Here is a 20563-nt window from a genome sequence, read left to right as displayed (position 1 = left end):
CAAACACCATAATAAATTGAAGTGGAACTTATGAAGTTTAATAGATTTGAAGGAATTAAATTTGTAGTGACCTCAATAAGAGATTTTCTAGTGTGGTTGCATGCATATACTTCTTTGTGCATGTTTTACTCCTGCTTCTCTAGCATTAATAGAACTAAATATGTGCATATAAAAATATTAATGTCTGTTATGCATTAAATCTCTCTTCTAAAATTTAATCCATATCTTATGTCACCAAATCTAAATGCAGTATAAACTTTTCTGCAGTTTTTTTTTTACTGAGTTAGCAGTATTTAGTATGTTATAGTTGACAGAGAAGATATTATGTAATTATTTAAAATTGAATAATATAGGTTACACAATATTTTGCTCTATGGAGATGTGGCCTTGCTGCAACTATATACGTTTTATGCGTAAGATTAAGCTGGTTAACTTCATGTTGATATATTTTTTATGAATAGGAAATATATTTATCCTCTAGTTTATTATAGTTTGTTTGTATCATACAATGTTTTAATTAATGCTTTTGATAAAACTCCCCATCTGACACTAATTTATCTAATTGGTATGTAATAAATATTTAAGGATAACTGTATATTAATCATTTTGTCAAATTCTGAGATTATAGAGTTGATATTTTAGTTACTAACTGCCCAAAATAAATGCATAGGAAAGTGAGAACTTTAAATATGTCTAACATGTTACCATCCTCAGCATTAATATTAATAAAATATTTAAAACCATGAATCTTATAAGGCATTTCTTAAATGCATGAATTACATAGTTATGTTTTCCAGTTAAAAGAATGTATTTTGTGTTTAAGTTAAATTATACCATGTCCTTCCACTTATCTTATATGTAAGATAAAATATATAGCAGATAAAACTTCAAAATAAATAAATGAAAAAAATCTCCTAAAAAGTTTTAGATAATAATTTCCTGTATTGATCTAACTTCCTTTCTTTTCTCTTATAGTATTCTTAGGAAAAACGTGCATTCAAATTTTACTGTTGTTTTGCTCGTAGATGTAAGCATCACTATAATTCTTTTGACATATCCTGAATTGTTTTGAGCACTTCTTTTTTTTATTATTATACTTTAAGTTTTAGGGTACATGTGCAAAACGTGCAGGTTCCAAATGTCCAACAATGATAGACTCGATTAAGAAAATGTGGTGCATATACACCATGGAATACTACGCAGCCATAAAAAATGATGAGCATTTCTTTACTCTCTGCAACAAAAGGTATTCCAGGCTGATTTTATGCTTACCCTGCTCCATTCTGCAGTCTGTCCTTTTTCTAAGGAGTCTTTGACAGACATGCACACATACATACATATGCACAAACACAAATAAGAATTCATATATTTTATGTTTAAAACAAATAATTTATATTAATACCTTCAATTTCTTTTTTTTTAATTTCAACCCATAATACCTTCAATTTCATAGGTTTGATTTTTTTTAAGTCTTCTCCCTTTCTGTACAGGCACACCCTGAAGATATTGCAGGTTGGATTCTAGACTACCATAATGAAGTGAATATCGCAATTAAGCAAGTCACCAAAATATATATTATATATGTATATTTTTTATATATTTGTTTATATTTGTTTCTTAGCAAATATATCAGTTCTATTTACATGATACCATAGGTCTAATAAGTGTGCAGTAGCACTACATCATCATGTATGTATGTGTACATAGTTATTTAAAAAATGCTTTATTGCTAAAAAATGCTAACAATCATCTGAGCCTTCTGGGAGTGTTAATCTTTTTGCTACTGATGGGTCTTAACTCGCTGTTGATGGCTTCTGATTGATCAGGGTGGTGGTTGCAGAAGGCTGGCGTATCTGTGGCAATTCTTAAAATAGGATGATAGTGAAATACGTTGCAACAATTGATTCTCCTTTCACAATTTTTTATATACATATAGCATGGGATGCTGTTTGATAGCATTCTACCCACGGTATAACTTCTTTCAAAATTGGAATCAATTTTCTCTTCAACCCTACTGCTGCTCTGTCAATTAAGTTTGTGTAATATTCTTTTTTATTTCTTTTTTTTTTTTTCTTTTTGATTCAGCATCTTGCTTTGTGGCTGCAGGCTGGGGCACAGTGGTGCAATCTTGGCTCACTGCAATCTCCGCTTCCCGGGTTCAAGCAATTCTCATGCCTCAGCCACCTGAGTAGCTGGGATTACAGGCACGCGCCACCACGCCCATCTAATTTTTGTATTTTTAGTAGAGACCGGGTTTTGCCATCTTGGCCAGGCTGATCTTGAACTCCTGGCCTCAAGTGATCTACCAGCCACCTCCCAAAAAGTTTAGATTACAGGCGTGAGCCACAACGCCCTGCCAGTTTGTGTAATATTCTAAATCCTTTCTTGTCATTTCAGTGATCTTCACAGAATTTTCACCAGGAGTAGACACCATCTCAAGAATCATTTTCTTTGCTCATCTATTAGAAGCAACTCTTCATCCATTCAAATTTGATCATGACATTGCGGCAATTCAGTTACATCTTCAGACTCCACTTCTAATTCTAGTTCTTTGGTTAGAGGTTACTTCTAGTAAGGTTACTTCCTCCACTGATGTCTTAAACCCTTCAAAGTCATATATGAGGGTTGGAATCTTCTCTTTTTCCAAACTAGTTGTTATTTTTACTTCCTCCCATGACTTACGAATGTACTTAATGGTATGTAGGAGAGTGAAATTTTCCAGAAAGTTTTAAATTTACTTTGCCAGATGCCTCAAAGGAATCACTATTTACAGCATCTGGAGACTTATTTTTCAAAGAACTAAAAATAAAACCACCATTCAGTCCAGCAATCCAGCTACTGAGTGTCTATCCAAAGGAAACAAAATCAATATATCAAAAAACCTGTGCTTGTATATTTATAGCACCACTATTCACAATATCAAATATATGGAATCAACCTAATTGTTCATCAATTGATGAGTGGATAAATAAAATATGATATAGATACACATGGAATACTATTCAGCCATTAAAAAAATGAAATCATGTCATTCATGGTCACATGGATGGACTTAGAGGTCATTTTCTTAAGTGAAACAAGCGAGGCACAGAAAGACAAATGTCATATGTCTTCACTCATAAGTAGTTGCTAAAAACTGTGATTACATGGACATAGAGAGTTGAATGATAGATAACGGAGATCCAGAAGAGTGAGGAGGTGGGAAGGAGAAGGAAGGTGAAAAAATGATTAATGGGTACAATGTACATTATTTAGATGATGGATACCCTAAAAACCCTGTATTGACAATTACACAATCTATACATGTAAAAAAATTGCACATGTATGCAAAAATCTGTACAAATAAAAAGGAAAAAAGAAAAGAAATGAAATATACTTTTTAAAAATAATATGACTTGAAAGTCAAAATTATTTCTTAATGAGCTGTACAATGGATGTGTTAGCAGGCCTAAAGACAACATTAATCTCCTTGTACATCTCTATCAGAGCTCTTGAGCAACCAGGAACATTGTCAATGAGTAGTAAGTCTCAACTGTGGACATAAAATACTCAGTAAGCCATTCTGCAAACGATGTGCTGTCATCCAGGCTTTATTGTTCCATTTCTAAAGCACTGGCTGAGTAGAATTAGTGTAATTCTTAAGAGCCCTAGGATTTTCAGAATGGTAATGAGAATTGGCTTCAATTTAAACTCACTGGTGCATTAGTCCCTAAAAAGAGAGTTAGCCTGTCCTTTGAAGCTTAGAAGCCAGTCATTGACTTCTCTCTAACTATGAAAATCCTAGATGACATCTTCTTTATATATATGGTCAACATTGAAAATTTATTGTTTAGTGTAGCCACTTTCATCAATGATCATAGAAGCTGCAGCTTCTGTTAGGTTGGGACAAAATTAATTGATGTTTTTGACATTAAAAGTAATGGCAAAAACCATAATAACTTTTGCACCAACCCACTTGCTGCTTCACTTTGCACTTTTATGTTATGGAGAAGACTTCTTTCTTAAACTTCATAAACTAACTTCTGCCAACTTTGCACTTTTCTTCTGCAGTTTCATCACCTCTCTCAGCCTTCATGAAATTGAAGAGAGTTAGGGCCTTGCTCTGGATTAGGCTTTGGCTCAAGGAAATGTTGTGGCAGGTTTCACCTTCTGCCCAGACCACTCACTTTCTCCATTTCAGAAATAAGTCTGTTGTGCTTTCTTATTATTTGAGTGTTCACTAGGGTAGCACTTTTCATTTACTTCAAGAATTTTTCCTTTGCATTCACAACTTGCCTAAGCGTTTGGCAAAAGAGGCCTAGCTTTTGTTCTCATTCCACTTTCTACATGTCTCCCTCACTAAACTTAATCATTTCTAGCTTTTGATTTAAAGTGAGAGACATGCAACACTTCCATTCATTTGGACACTTAGAGGGCATTGCAGGGTTATTAGTAGGCCTAGTTTTAAAATTGTGTCTCAGGGAATAGGGAGACCCATGGAGAAGGGGAGAAATGAGGGGGTGGCCAGTTAGTGAAGCAGTCAGAACTATACTTACTGAGTTTATTGTCTAATATAGGTATAGTTTATGACACCGCCAAACAAGAACAATTGTAACACCAAAGATCACTGCTCACAAATTACTGTAACAGACATAATAACAATAAAATATTTGAAATATTGCCAGAATTACCAAAATGTGACCGAGATACATGAAGTGAGCCCATGCTGTTGGAAAAATGGTTCTGATGGAATTGCTAGATAATGAGTTGCTATAAGCCTTCAATTATTTTTAAAAAACTGCAGTATCTGCAAAGCACAGTAAAGTGAAATGCAATAAAATAAGGCATGCTTGTATTTGTAATTCCATTTTCCATCAGATAAACCAAATAATTGTATTTTATTTTTAAAGCCATCAAAAAGCTATAAATATACCAATAACAACCAAACCAAAACAAAACAGAGAACAAATAACAATGCCTAAGAACTAAAGGCCAGCTCCCTTCTTAGCCTGTATTTTTTTTTGTTGTTGGAGAAGTATAGTATCTGTTATGTAATCAAATTTTACTGTAGATGGAAAATGCAGGAGAATGTTATTGATGGTTCAAACAAAAATCAGTCAATGGAAATTGACCAAGGGATGACCCGGTTGTTTAAAGTATTAGAAAAGGGAGAAAAGTAACTATCATAAATAATTCAAAATATTTATAGGAGAAGATAGATAACAATGAATAAAGCAATCGGGAATATAAAGACATTTGAGAAAATTCAAGTGATTAGAAATTACCTAAAGTAAAGCAGAGAGGAAAACAAAAATTGAGTGTAAAATGAATTAAGATTGAACAGTCTATGTAGCATTCTCAGTTGTTGAACCATATATGCAATTTGAGTCCTAGAATGTATCAGAGAGTTAATTTGGTGAAAATATGAGTAATTGTTTGCAGATAATTTTCAAAATTTGATTTAAAAAGATCCATGCACTGCTCCAGGAAGCTCAGAAAAACATATGCTGAGTAAATATTAAGTCCCACTTACAGCTAAATAACTAAAACCCTAAGATCAAGAGAAAAAAGTTAAAAACAAAAATAAAGGACATATTACATCAGAAAAACAATTGTAAGAATGAAAGCTAGCTTTCTATAACAAACAAGGTGGTCTGGGTGCAGTGTCTCATGCCCATAACCCCAATACTTTTGTAGGCTAAGGCAGGAGGATTACTCAAGGCCAGGAGCTCCAGACTAGCCTGGGCAATATAGCAAGATGCTTTCTACAAAAAATTCAAAAACTAGCTAGGCATGGTAGCATATACTTGTGGTCCTAGCTGCTTGAGAGGTGGAGGCAGAAGAATTGCTTGGGCCCAGGAGTTTGAGGTGCCAGTGAGCTATGATTGTGGCATTGGACTCCAGCCTGGGTGACAAAGCAAGAGCCTATTTTTGAAACAAACTGACAAACAAAAAAATTCCAACAGTGGTGCCTAATTGATAATGAAATTGTATATTTCAAGTTAAAAAAAAAAAAACACCCTAGAATTCTATGTCATGTGTAAATAACTTTTAAAAGATACTAGACATGCAACTAAATAAGTCTTCAGATAAGTGAAAGCAGTGTATTTTTTTTATTTTTTGCCATCAGACTTACAGTACAAGAAATAACTAAAGATATTTCTTCCAATATTGATACCAGCTTAAAGCCGACTTCAAAAATGAATGGAGAGCATCAAAAATTGTGAAAAAGGCAGTAAATTTAAATATATTTTATGTTCTTCTTTTAGATTTTTGACTGAGCAGAAGGGGTGTTTTATGTTGCAAATTTCTTACAATATCCTCGAAGGTAGAGTGTTATTGGTTAATGTGATCTCTAGACAAATTTAGCAAATATCCGTGCAGGGGCCAAATCTGCTGTGCAGCTTGTTTTTGTGTAGACCATAAGCTAAAATTCATTTTAGAATTTTCAATTGATTGAGTTTGTTTTTAAGGAGAATATGCAACAAAGACTATGTGCAGAATTTTCAACATGTAAAATATTTACTATTTGGCTCTTTATGGAAAACAAAATTCTGGTTGCTGCCGTAGAGCAACCACTTTAAACACACATATGTGTGCATACACACATGTGAAAAACATGTAGTCAATATAATGAATGATATGAAATAATTACTGTACAAAGATTAATCCAAAGAACAAATAGCGTAAATTAAAAACAAATATATATTGGTACAATTAAACCCAAATGTAATTTTGTGAAAAACGTAAATTAGACATTTTAGGACCCATGCTGGGTGAGGTGGCTTGTGCATGTTGTCCCAGCTACACAGGAGGCTGAGGCAAGCAGATCACTTTGAGCCCTGGGGTTCAAGGCTGCAATGTGCTATGATCATGCCACTGCACAACATCCTAGACAACAGAATGAGATACTGTCTCTAATAAAAAGTCGAAATTATAAACAAATAAATAAGTGTTAGGCTTTAAGTAAAGTGAAAAAAACTTTGGAAAATTTAAGATGCAAAAGTGAATATATGAAGAAATAACTTGAATAAGCCTTGTGACTTAGTAAATAATGGAAATGATATTAGGAAAGTCTTCTTCAAAATAGCCAAATGTAAATGGTTTTTCACATAATTTCTGAAAGATCTTAAAGAAAAAAGTAATTGCTTTATTCTAAAAGTTGTTACACAAAATTAAAGAGTTGTAGCTCCCAGCTCATATTATGAGGCTACTATAGCCTTGATTAAAAATCAGATCAGGAAAATACAAGAAAATAAAATTAGAGATTTATTCATCTCATAATTATACTTGAAAATATCATAATTTTTTATTCTAAAATATCATTAACAACATTATAAATTTTAATACACAAATATTATAAAAGTTGTTTGCAAAATTAGAAATTAAAGAGGTTTATCTGACTTAGTAAAGCTTATATTCCAAGTATATTCAGCAGGCATCATACTGAAGGGAGAAACTTTAGATGCATTCCTCTTAATATAGAAAAAAACACAAAATGCCTCTGTGACAGAGGAACTGTTTAGCACAGCTGTAAGGAAAGAGAAAGAAGAGGAGTTATACAGAATGAACAGGAATAAGTCAAAAGAATATAACTTGCAGATGATGTAGTCATCTACCTAAATGTAAAAAGAAATAGCAGAATCAAAAGAACTAGCAAACATAATTCACCAGATGTACCAGATAAAGGATGAATCTATGAATTTCTCAATTAATAAATTCTAACAGAAAAACAAACCAACAAAAATAGAATAAAAAGTAGATAGTATACACAAAGCCAACAAAATTGTAACAATATAAGAATCAACCAAGAATCTATATAGCAATTTTCAGGAAAACTTTAAAATTGAAAAGGAAACAAAGTATCCTGAATATAGGGATAGATATTTTATACTTTTAGATGGAATGAATTTATATGAAAATTATGTCAAATCTCCCCAAATAAAATAAAAAATTAATGCATTTTTAAATCAAAATGCTTTAGGAATTATTTTTAAAACTTAAAAAGTTACTTAAGACTTGAAAGCCTAAAACTCTACTTATGAAAGAATAAAATGTTACTAATAGTTAAATTTAAAATATTAAAGAAAGGGATTTGCCTTATTGGTTATAAAGACATATTTCTATTTTAAAAATACTATTTTATTGGCACAAGAACAGGCAAATAAACAAAACATAATAGAAATCTCACCAACAGATCAATATACGTTATGCGTTCAAATTCACGATAGTTCAGTGGGGAAAGTTAGCATGGTGAAAGGTGGGTCATTACATAAAGAAAGCCATAATATATTATTTAAGAGGCCTGAAGCCGTAAATGTGAAAGACAAAATATCGTTCAAGTGATAGAAGAAAATGTATGAGAATGCTCTATTACGAAAAGTTAGGGGAAGAGTTTTTGAATCAGTTTTGTAAAGTACAACTCATGAGGCAATAAATAAAATGCATTAATTGATTGATCAATAGATTGATTTTGTGCTCTGTGTTGCATTCTGGTTGACACAGTGATTTTCTGCCTTACATTCACGACCTAAATTAGAACCTGTGACTCTTTCAGGCTTGTTCTGAGTTCAGTCTCCGACTATTTTGCGGCCATGTTTACAAGTGATGTTTGTGAAGCCAAGCAAGAGGAGATCAAAATGGAAGGCATAGACCCCAATGCTCTCTGGGACCTTGTCCAATTTGCATATACAGGTATGGCAAAATAATTATAACATCATTCTGATGTCTTATAAATTTTAGCTCATTTCCTTTAAGTATAGGATTTAAAGCTTTTTTTAAAAAAATTCTGTATTCTGTATCTTTTCAGTTGAAAACTAGTAGATCAAAAATCAGACTTTTTATTGTCAATGAAATTACAAATGTCTATATGTATACATATACATTTCGTTCTTCCACAAATGATTTAAACTGGCTTAAATAAATAAGTAAATAGTAGAACCTGGGAGAGAAACAGGGTGGATACAAATTATTGAATAATAATTTGTTTATGTCCATGTTTGCTTAGGAAAGAAAAGAGATTCTAATTGTCTTTTCTTTTGGAAATGATGGGTTCAAATAACTTTTTCCCTGGAATGTGTTACTTTAACGTAAAAATTTTCACAGAATAGTTAATGCGGACTTGACAAATCATTTGAAATGGACAATAAAGGTACTTAGAGTTGTGCAAATGACATTTTTGAAGTTTTTTTTCTGATCTACTATGTTGACATTTTCTATTAATCTTTGTATCGTGTTATTAGTGCATTCAAATAATTTTGCCATTGTAGCAAACATTTGTTGAATGTTACTCAGTATACAAGTATTAATTGTATTTGTAGAGAATAAACTAATGAATCTGTGTATTGCCCTCATGAAGCTCACAGACCAAATGAACAGAAGATGTAGATGAGGACATAAATATGATATAATGCCAAATGTTAAGAGAGTTAGAAGGCATACAACACACAGAGCATTATCAGGGTTTACACTTTTTAATAACTATTTACATTTAGCAAGAAGAGGAGGACATAAAATCTTGTGAAAGAAACCAAGGCAGACAGTATATATTGACGGTTTGTTTTATGTATTATTTCTTATAAATGGAATGTGGTTCATTTTACCTAATTTCTTCATACTGGTGTGAGACGAAGAAAGGCAGGTTCTGGCCTAGTTATCAAAGCAGCAGGAACGTAGTTTAAGGAGTTTTATTTTTACAGCATTTCTGCTAACAGAAAAACAAGAGGTGACATTGTGAAGATCAGCCACTGGAGTCCAAACACCTGGGAACTAGGAGGACTCTGTCCTCTTTTAGGATTTCACTTATATTGGAGAAGGATTTGCTAACACTAAGATAACACTCAGTAAAAAAAGCTTCCTGAAAAAAAAAAAAAAAGTACACATGCTCTGACTGCTTAATCTCAAAGCAGCAATGTGAGGAAAATACTTAGACATTTTTTGGTCTTAATAGTTTTAAAGTAATATTTTGATAAAGAGAAAATCGTTCTAGACAAAATTATACAGGTAAAGAAGACTTTATTCAAGGATATTGTATTAGGAGAGAGACCCAAACTCAGTCTGAAGTTTACTGAAACGAAGGAAGGGAGAATTTTTAAGTGCCAAGGTCAGAGGGAGAGCACAGGCCCATCTGTGTTTGTTAATTGGTTTTACTAAAGAAAAAGTAAACTTTCTCATCTTTGCGAGAGGATAGTTTTACAACTTGAAGCAATTTGTTCACCCAAGTTAGTCTTCTACTCTCCTCCAGAAACTGGGGCATAGGGGAGCTATTTCCCTTGATGTTTACATTTCAAAGATACAATGTTCAGGCCTTTGGGAAAAAAAAAAAGTTACGGGTTGTAAAACTAGCAAACTAGCAAGAGGTTTTTAAAAAGACTTAACATCTCAAAGGATTAGAGAAAAAATTACAATTCCATGTTTTTTTTTTTTTAATGAGTAGTCTGAAAAAAGAGGGGTCAGCATAGAGTCAGGAAGAATTCTATCCAAAGTTTAGGGAAACTGAGGCAAATTTTAAGACCATCTTGGTCAATTTCAATTTGCATACAACCTGAAACAGTCATACGGAGGAATATTTACCTCTGAGCCAAGAGGTAGCCAGCATAATTACATTATTGTTTCCTGGAAACGGAAGAATCATGAAGCTAACATTTTAGGAATCCTTCCAGCAACTAAAAGACATAGATCTAACAACCTAACACTTCCAGGCTCCATGATCTGGCAGTCTTGCATTTCCTATGTGCAAAACTAGGTCAAAAGATACTCAGCATCCTGCTGTACAAAGTTGGAAGGTGTTTCAAAGCTCCCTGCTGAAATAATGACCCAGATTTGGCTCTGCTTGTAGAGGGCGGACAGGATACAAAAATGCCTCTCAGCTGCCACTGCCACTTTGGCCTGTGCTCCAATACCTTAAATTTTTAGTTGTGAGTTTACAGAAATGTGTTAGATGAGGAAAATATTTATCAGGTATTATTGGAAAAATTGCAAGCATGGCATAAGGCAAGTATCTTGCTTTTTGTCATATACAATGTAATAAATTATAAAAATAGAAAAGAACAAGTTATCAGTTTTACAGAAAGGGAAGCATAGGAGGTAACTGCACTATCTACCTAACTCACCAGCTAACAGATATCTAAGACTTTTCTTTAAAGAAAGCTAAAAATAAATATATTCCAGAAAACAGGAAAAAAAAAGAATGAGTGGCAATAGGTGTAAAAGTCCAGCCATTTGAGAATATGTATTTTTTTTTAATTTTAAGGTTTGAGAGGCTTTGGTGAAACTAAGGAGGATCAACTATGTCAATGATTGATAGTTAATTATTAGCTGTAGAAGCAATGTGTTTAATAGAGATAGGTCAGAGTGCTTTCAAATGATTTAAACATATAACATTTTATGAACTCTGAAAAATGTGTAAGATCTGAAGGAACCAGATGTAGGTAATTTATCTTATTAAGTTAGAAATTAAGGACAAAGTACATGGATAAAGCAGGCTTAGAATGAATGTTTGAGATAAGCCTCAATGATTATAGTTTATGATCTTTGATTGAAAAAATAACTTTTATAGAATTTTATATAGTAAAAAATTGTACATATTAAGATATGGGAAACACTCTCCCCATTGAACTCATCCAACATTTGTTACCTGTAGTCCAAAAAATTAGATGAGAAGCAATGAGATCAAGTTTTTCAGAGAAATTCAGTAAGAACTAAAGCAAACATGTGGACTTACATTATTATTATTATTATTATTTGGTAACTGGTAAGAATGGCCTTGGTATCATTAAGAGACAGCAATGATGATAACAGTTCAAAAGAAGTTTCTTAAAAGAAAAAAATATGAAAAGGTTAATACTTAGCAATATGTACAACAGAGTAAAAACCCAGTAAGGTCTTTGTGACAAAAGAATTTAAAAAAATAATAATTCCTGCAACTAATTAGGATAATGATGAGGTTGTGAAAAAATGATGACTACTTTTAAGGTATGAAGTTAGTTTCTTTACTTAAAATAAATGACAACATAAGGTCAGTTTTTCCCACATTGTAACAGCACAGAAATGGAAAGAAAATTTACACTGGTGTTAGAGAAATAATTATAACTTAATATGAAGTTCATCTCATTTTTCTAAATTCTTAATTAGCAGTATAAGCAATTTCAATTTTTTTTTCTTTTAAGACTTTCAATTGTGTTTTCTTCACCGTTTTCTACTAGAAAATCTGCTTGTGATCTTAGCCATTTGTAAAGAGCAAAGGCCCATTTTAGCAACAGTGTGTGTTACAAAGTAGTGCTGTTTTATAATTGGTATATTAAGTTGTAAATAAAATACTTAGTTGGAATTCAGATTGTATATCAGTACTTATAAAATTGTATATCAGTTTTTCAAAATCAAATCATAATTCTGCTAACAATATTTGAGCACTTATGGCATGAAGAGGGTCACAGTGTGTATTAGAAAAAGACACAATGTAAACTATGTATATCGATGCTCCTTAGCTTACAATGGATTTATCTGGATGTGCTATCCTCTTTGTAAATCAAGAAATATAGTGAATGCATATCACTTTCATGCCATCATAATGACCAAAATTGAAAGTCAAACCCTGATAAGTCAGGAACCATATGTATAAAAAACTGATAGAATACAGATTAAAATGTCATAAACCTTTAAACAAATTTGGCAACGCACAGGATTATATGGAGCAGTGCATAATGCAAAAGCTCTTTACTTTTGTTTTTAAAAGTAGTAAAATCTATGTATCACTATCCACTTGTTGGCATTCTCAGTTTAGATGTGTCAAATTAACTTAAAAACAGCTTTGTGAGCATTTTCCTGTACCTAATGCAGCTCCTGTTCTGTAATTCCATTTTTCTATTAGGTTGAATAGAAATGAAAACTGAGATATTATCATTTAATCTTCAATAAGCCTTTGATTTAGTAGGGTGAAGTTAAAGTTATTCAGGAGTTATTGTATGAGTCATCCTCAGAAGCATGAGGTCAGAGATGAAAAGATAATTAGGTCATACAATATCTTATCACTCTATGTTCAAATCACCTAGAGAAGTAGCAATGTCTGGAACTTCAGATATTCCATCCTGAACATTATACATTTTACAGACGAACGTTTTCTATGCTAAGCATGTGCAAAGCAGAAACACCAAAATATTTTTTGAAAATTACATATTTCATATTTCAAATAAGCATTTGTAAAATCTTCTTGAGATAGATCACAAATGTGTTGGTCTGTTTTAAATTAATATGAGGACACAGATACATATTCAAAGCCTCTAAATTTCTTAATGCTGCCCAATCAATGAGGTAAAAGTAACCTTGAAATGATCAATAGTAAGCTGTTGACTCTGTTACTGGAATAGGAACATCAGAACTTAAATTGACTGGTATTGTCTTTACCAGATTTGTGTACTTTTATAGGGTATCAGTTATGATAGGAGTTCCTTGAAGTGACTCATCGCTGTCTTGCTCTCAAAATAGTTTGAGTAGCTTAAACTGACTATCATATTGCTATATAGTGGTTCAGTGCAGGTTTGGGTCATAGTTTCTCCCCATCTAATGCTGGTTCCCTTTAGGTGTCAATGGTGCCTCACAATTTAAGCATATTAATGCCTAATGGTCTTTGTCCTGTGAATGCATTGAGCAACTCTCAAGTTTTACTATATGTATGTCTACTATGTACTATGCCTTATGATGGGGTCTGAAAAACAATATGCTGAATTATACATGTTCCTTACCTTTAAGGGTCTTCAAATTTAGCACTAAATACAACTTTTTGTTATCTTATTTTGGTTTAAACATTTTTTGTTTTATATATATCAAATATATATATAAATATATATCAAATAAATATATAAATATATATCAAATATATATAAATATATATAAATATATATCAAATATATATATCAAATATATATATCAAATATATATATCAAATATATATATCAAATATATATAAATATATATATCAAATATATAAATATATATCAAATAAATATATAAATATATATATCAAATATATATAAATATATATCAAATATATAAAAATATGTATCATATATAAATATATATCAAATATATATAAATATATATCAGAAATATATAAAAATATATATCAGATATATATAAAAAATATATCAAATATATATAAATATATCAAATATATATAAATATATATATATGCTAGTATTTTCTCATTTAAGAATGAAGCAAAACAATTTTTGATAACAGCAAATATTGATTTTGAATCCACTTGCACACACATTAGGATTTCAATCCCAGCCAAAAATGGATGCTCACATTTTGAAAGGAAAAGAAAAACTATAATATATGGAAAGGATGCACTGAGGTTCATTATATTTTAAAGTTGCTCTTAGACTGATAGAAATTTCCTCCTAGTTTATCTCTTACATAGTCTCTGCTATCCTGACATACTTGAAAATATACTGTGTTCATTGATGTGTAAGAAAATAGAGTTCTAACAAATATGGGAGATGGAATTGCAGAGTTACTAACAAAGTGTCAGGTCCTGTAGAGAACTGATAAGGACAAGGTTTAAATAAAGGAAGCTGTCAATCTAGTAGTGATATTAAGAAGAGGGTTAGGAAATTAAACTGCCAAATGGCAGACCTTTAATCATATTGAAGTGTTAACTTCCTTGTAGAAAAAGGTTGTGTGCCACTGAAGTTAATTAAAGTCTTTGTACCTGCTAAGAAATGTTAAGATAGCTTCTGCTTACTGCCAAACATTTGAATGAAATAAATATACACACATAGGGGCTGAGATGTTTAATGTCCTGCTTTAATATTAAAAAGTGTATATTAGCCTGGAGTTTACCATTTAAACTCCCTTCAGAATTTTTATTGTAATTAGAAGTAAATTATTGTTTCATTTTTATTACTGGTTTAATTCAACTGGCATGAATTATGCAAGCACGTTAGTACATTATTAGTTTTAAACTTAAGGCTTTTACTAGATGGAAAATTCTATTCTCGATTTAAGAAACTGAGCCTTCAAAGACTGGTTTTATATATTATTATTGCCCATTATTTAAAAGTGTTGATTTAAGCACTTTTCAGAGGGTGTTTAAACAACCTGTATATTCAGTAACAAAATAAAAGTAATAAAAATGAAATCAATAATATAATTTTTATATCACCATCAAATCCTGACCTTTCCATCATTTTAGCAAGAAACCTTGTTTCATTTGTGCATATATATGTTTAAAATGTGTGTGTGTGTGTGTGTGTGTGTGTGTGTAAAACATTTAGTACTATCGTATGAAACTAATTTGGGAAAAGTATTGTGCCAAAATAGACAATAAAAACTATTTCAATTTTGTGACTGTTATGCAGCTTTTTGTTGTTGTTATTGAACAGTGTTTTGGCTTTGTGCCATGGGGCTTAATAGAGAGACTGCAAAAGAAATAGCTAGGTGACTTTTAATATTTAGGAGTAAGGGTTATGTATCTACCACAGTGTAAGTCACAGTTATTTTCTGGGTTTTGAAGTAAGAAAAATCTCTTGGGTCCCATAATCAACTTTACTTCCTTAAACAATCTGTTTGGATTTTATTTTATTGTTGCTCTCAGTCTTATAATTGTTTTCATTTTCCTTTACTTTGTGAGAAGCTAAGAATTGAATCATTGAATTGAATTCAATCACCATTTTTCCAAGTGTTCAGGGTACCTGCTATGTATTTTCCTACTTTAATCATAAGGTTCACTATATTTTCTTAGGCTTTTTCCACCTGTACTTTCAAAATACTTATACACTTTATTCCTTTGTATTTGTAAGTGTAGTGTGTAGAACTTAACACTAGATATCCAGGACTTATTTTGGCCTTCACTTGAATTGATACGCAACTACCACTCAGTGTGATGTGGGCAGCCCAGTGTTCATTCTGATCCTTGGATATTTATTCTAATTGGCATGCACCTATTTCTTGCTTCTCATTAAGTACTTGAAATATCTCTTGGGCTTCTCCATTTTACAGTTATGGATCTTGGTCAAATTACTTAACTTTATGAAGTCTTAAGATTCCTTAAATGTAAAAAGGGAAAATAATAGTCTTTAAGTGAGAGGGTTATTTTAAGGAGCAAACTTATAAAATTAAGCTAGTTTAGCATAAAGTTTAGCATGCAGCAAACACTCAATTATGATGATTATTCATAATGTGTGATTTTATAGGTTTTTTCAAATCTTTTTCACAATCCTTCATAAGAATAAAAATAACATCTGAGAACTGGGAGAGGATATTCACTTTGCTTATCAATCATTTATTAATTTCGAGTCCAATTTATTATATGTTTCAGCATTATATGTTTTTTAATTCAGATGTATGATTTGGTATACATGTATAATGGTGCATTTTTTAAACAACTAGCTTATAATTTTGCTACCTTGTGTATTTGAGATGGATTTTTATTGTATATTATATTCATGATTTTATCATATTTTATCTTAATTGGTCCTTACAGCAACATTCTGAGATAGGTAGGTAGTCAATATCATATTGTCAGATACAGAAATGGCATCTTAGCCTACATGTCAACAAAATTATTATAAGATGTAAAATCATGGCCTAATTTTTCCATGGACATTTTGACATCTTTTCTACTAGATCTAGAGTTATTCAACATTCTGTCTGCTTAATATGAGAGGCAGCGCTGCTCATAATTATTTATGTCATTGTCACATTGAGTGAAAAGCATGACCTTCCATTGACGTAGTAACAACTGGCATCATATATTTTTTTCTTACAATTAATATTGTTGTACATCAAATCATGAGTAGCCTGAGGAAGTTATATAAATGATACCCAAATGGAGAATTGTCATTGATGCTTCTTAGCACTATTTAAAATGTTATCCTCAGACTTGCGCATTCATAATTTCATAATTTCAAGTCTAATTTTATTTTATTATATTAATCTGAAGAATAATCATAAAAATATTACAACATTCAATTATTAACATTTTCAAGAACTTTCCATGCAAATCTTAGCTATGCCTCACAGTATTCAACTTTATCTTACAAGTGAATCAACTAAAGCACCAATTTCCTAAATGTTTTTAAATAATACCCATCTTTGAAAACATTATTTTACTTCAGTTTTGACTATTTGTTAATATCTTCCATTTAAAATTTGGTAGAGATGATATGATTTGCTGATAGTATGGGGGGAAAACAAGCAAATAAAAACAAGCAAAACAACCCTGTCATTTCACCCTTATTAAGACTTCTGTAAATTACCACTTAGCCATTTTTAATGAAGAGTCCACTTTCCCATTATGCTTGGGAAAGGACACTTATAATGGGAACACGAAGCACTTTAATTTTAAACACTTTGTCTCCCTCAGTTGAAGGATGCTAAGTGCAATCCAACCAGGAAAACACATTTTAGCTGGAAGTGAACTGCATGCTGAAGATGTTCTGAAGGAATACCTTGATCACTGATTCCTTTGGATTGTGAACTTGAGTTTTCGTCTCTGCATATTATGGCTATTATTTCACTCCTGTCACAATACTCAACCAGAGAAAATGTCCTAGCCAAATGGCACTTACATGAGTCTGATGAACCTGTCCTACCCCATATTTTCTTCTCTAAAGAAATGTTTAGGTGTGGTGAGAGGAGAGGATAATGCAGAATAAAAGTTAATAAAGAAATTCTAAAGACTGGTAATGGGATTCAGTCTTACAAGAAAAAATGTAAAAACTATTTTTCATTTGTCTAAAATATAAGTTTATTCCTGATAGATCCATGCCTGAAAAATGTAAATACTACTTGGAAACATATGCCATTGATTATTTTCATGTGTTTTCCTGGGCTATGCACTCTGCTTTCTGATTAATGAGCATTTTTGATTAACTGACAAATTTGACTAATTCAAAAACGATGTAATAGGACATTTTTGAATCATTTTTACAAATTACTATTTTATTTGCCAGATTCAGTTAAACAAAACATATTTAGAACCTTGTAATCAAACCCCCTTGCTTACATTTATTTAACTTAAGTTTTCCACATCTTAAGACGGCTTCAAAGTGCACTATCCAAGAGGGGAAATAACAGTCACATAATCTATGACATAACTCAATGTGCTCGGATAGTGTTTTCAGAAAGAATTGCATACTTATCAGAAATTCTGTATCTGTATGCTCCCTCGGCAGCACTCTGTAACTATTGCACTTACAGTTCACTGGGGCTAAGAAATATTGATTTTAAATATGGATTATGAGATGTGAAGATTTCAAGAAAGGCATGAATGTTCGCAGTCAGAAAATAAAAGTGGTGATCTTTAAAAATGACCCATAATGGTAGCAGCAAGGTAAGGAGGTAACATATGAAGCATATTTTGGAAACCAAGATAGAGCATCATAAAAAATTACCTGTTAAACAAAAATACAAAATCTTTGTCAACACAGAACCTCAAGAATAAAGAGGAAGTGGGTATGGTGGCCTCACAGAGGGTAGGATGGTAGAACTCCCAATCTGGGCAGAATGTGAGATAAACTATTAAAACTGCCAACTTTTTTCTTTCCACATCAAATCCACCAAAGTCACTGAATAAAATATTTAAGCATCTCAAGACGGAAGAGCTCTGCAGATAACTTCAGTACAACCTGGTTCTACAGAAACATGTTCCTACTAACTTGTGAAAATCTGGCCAGTAGAAGTTGCCTTCTTTTATACTTACCCCTTTCTATCTCCCTTCTAGTTTCCTGATGATGTAGAATATAAAGGAAGAAAAAAAATAAGCCACTTACATAAGCCAAGTTATGGCTTTTATCTTAGTTTTATTTCTAAATATCCATGGTGTATAAGGCTTTGTAAGTCAAATAAAAAACACTTGGAAAGGCATTCAAATTCAAATCAAAACAATTATGGTGTAATTTTCACAATAAGTAATGTCTTAAAACTCTGTTTGTATTCATAGAAATGACATACCAATTAGTTTTTCTTCTCAGTCAACAAGACAAAGAGGTAAGCATAATCAGTTATATTATAAACTAAAGGCAAACATTTTCCTCACCATAAACACGGGTGTTGTTATATTAAAATCTGAGACAAATATTTCATTTGAGTATTCAAAATATTTTAAATATACATATAACATTATACAAGCTGCTTTAGACATCTTCAGTATTTAGCCAAAAGTGGATATAACAACGAATTATAGATCTCTTGCTTCTGTGGGCTGATTCAAGTTCAAATTATTTTGTCCAGGAGCACAAGTCTCGAATAATTTCATGCATTAAGCAACAGAATATTTAAATCTGAAAATCAAACTCAACTGGGTTCAAGGTACAATTATTTTAAAGGGAATTGAATTATCTCTGCCGAATTCAAGAGTATATGTTCTACATAAAGGTATCCTAAATTAAAATAATGACCAAAAGAACATATCTGTGATAAGTCTGGTGCTTAGATAGACAAATTATGTTACTTAAGTAAAGATTTAAATAACTTCTACGACCATGAGTTAATCATTTTTTTTCACTGTTCTTACAATCAAAATTCCCTCGAGTGTTGCATGACATGCTATTTTAGGTTAAACTCCATGGAAATTAGTGACAGTGGAAAAAATCTATGGAGTTGATTAGGGACAGAGTCATAAACTATAATAAATTTGAAGATAAGACATGTTCTCTATTGTTAAAGTTGAGGGAGCTTAACACCTGTGCATCGATGTGAGTCAAGGGAATGTCGCTTTTACTCTGAAAACAATACCTTGTTCTCTTCAAATGATAGATATGTAATTAGAGTAGCTTTAAAGCAATTTAAGTAAATTTGAGCTACTGGCATGTTTAATTCTTACCTATCATGCAGTGGACTTTTATAGGTATAAGGTGGACAGAAATAGAACGAATAATGACTTGTATTGTCGCAGCTACTTTTGAACTGCTCTTTGCATAGCCTTTTCTGACTTTTCTAACAGTTTCTCTTGAACTCTGAGATGTAATTAGTACTGAAAAAACATAACCATGTCTTTCTTGTGGCTGGAAGGCATGTATGACATGGTTTACAGATTAATTAGCTCTAGGATTATAGAATTTCATGGGTAGAATTTGTATTCTGTTTTCTAAAATCAGTTTGCTGTAATTTTTAGAAGACAACTAGGATTTTCTCTCTGACAAGAGAGAGAGGAGGCCAGAGTGCCAATAAAGTGGTACAAATTGGCAATAAGGAATAATTTTGACAGCAAAATTCTAAATTGCAGTAAAATTTAAATTTCATTAACTGTTAAAAATATGTGTAAATTGCCTAAACTAAAATCCCTTTAACTCTCCTTCCTTTTTTGAAACATTTATTCAAAAAATCCTGTGAAATGACTGATATAAATAATTGAATACACCAATAAATGATGGAGAATAGACAAATTTCCCACATAGAAGAATTCAAAAGTATTTATGCCAGTTATTCCACCGTCATGAAGATAGAGTACAACTCCCCCCTCCGTAAGTGTAGGCTGTGCATAGGGACTTTCTTCCAGAGAGTACAGTATGTAAAGGTACTAAAGAATAACATTACAGTGGAGAAACCTGACATACACTACCTCCGCACGTGATCAAGATGA

At 31.8% G+C, this 20563-nt stretch overlaps 1 protein-coding gene across 1 annotated transcript in view; it reads left to right on the top strand.

Moving 5' to 3' along the window:
• The window catches only part of KLHL1 (kelch like family member 1), a 428752-nt gene that overhangs the window by 146210 nt on the left and 261979 nt on the right, over positions 1 to 20563 (top strand). Inside the window, exon 3 of the mRNA XM_003827457.5 lies at positions 8537 to 8673. Within this exon, the coding sequence (XP_003827505.1) occupies positions 8537 to 8673 (137 nt within the window). The remainder of the gene's footprint in view (positions 1 to 8536; positions 8674 to 20563) is intronic.

This window comes from Pan paniscus, chromosome 14 (assembly GCF_029289425.2).
Source record: "Pan paniscus chromosome 14, NHGRI_mPanPan1-v2.0_pri, whole genome shotgun sequence".
Taxonomy (NCBI): domain Eukaryota; kingdom Metazoa; phylum Chordata; class Mammalia; order Primates; family Hominidae; genus Pan; species Pan paniscus.
This window is presented reverse-complemented; position numbering and strand designations above follow the sequence as displayed.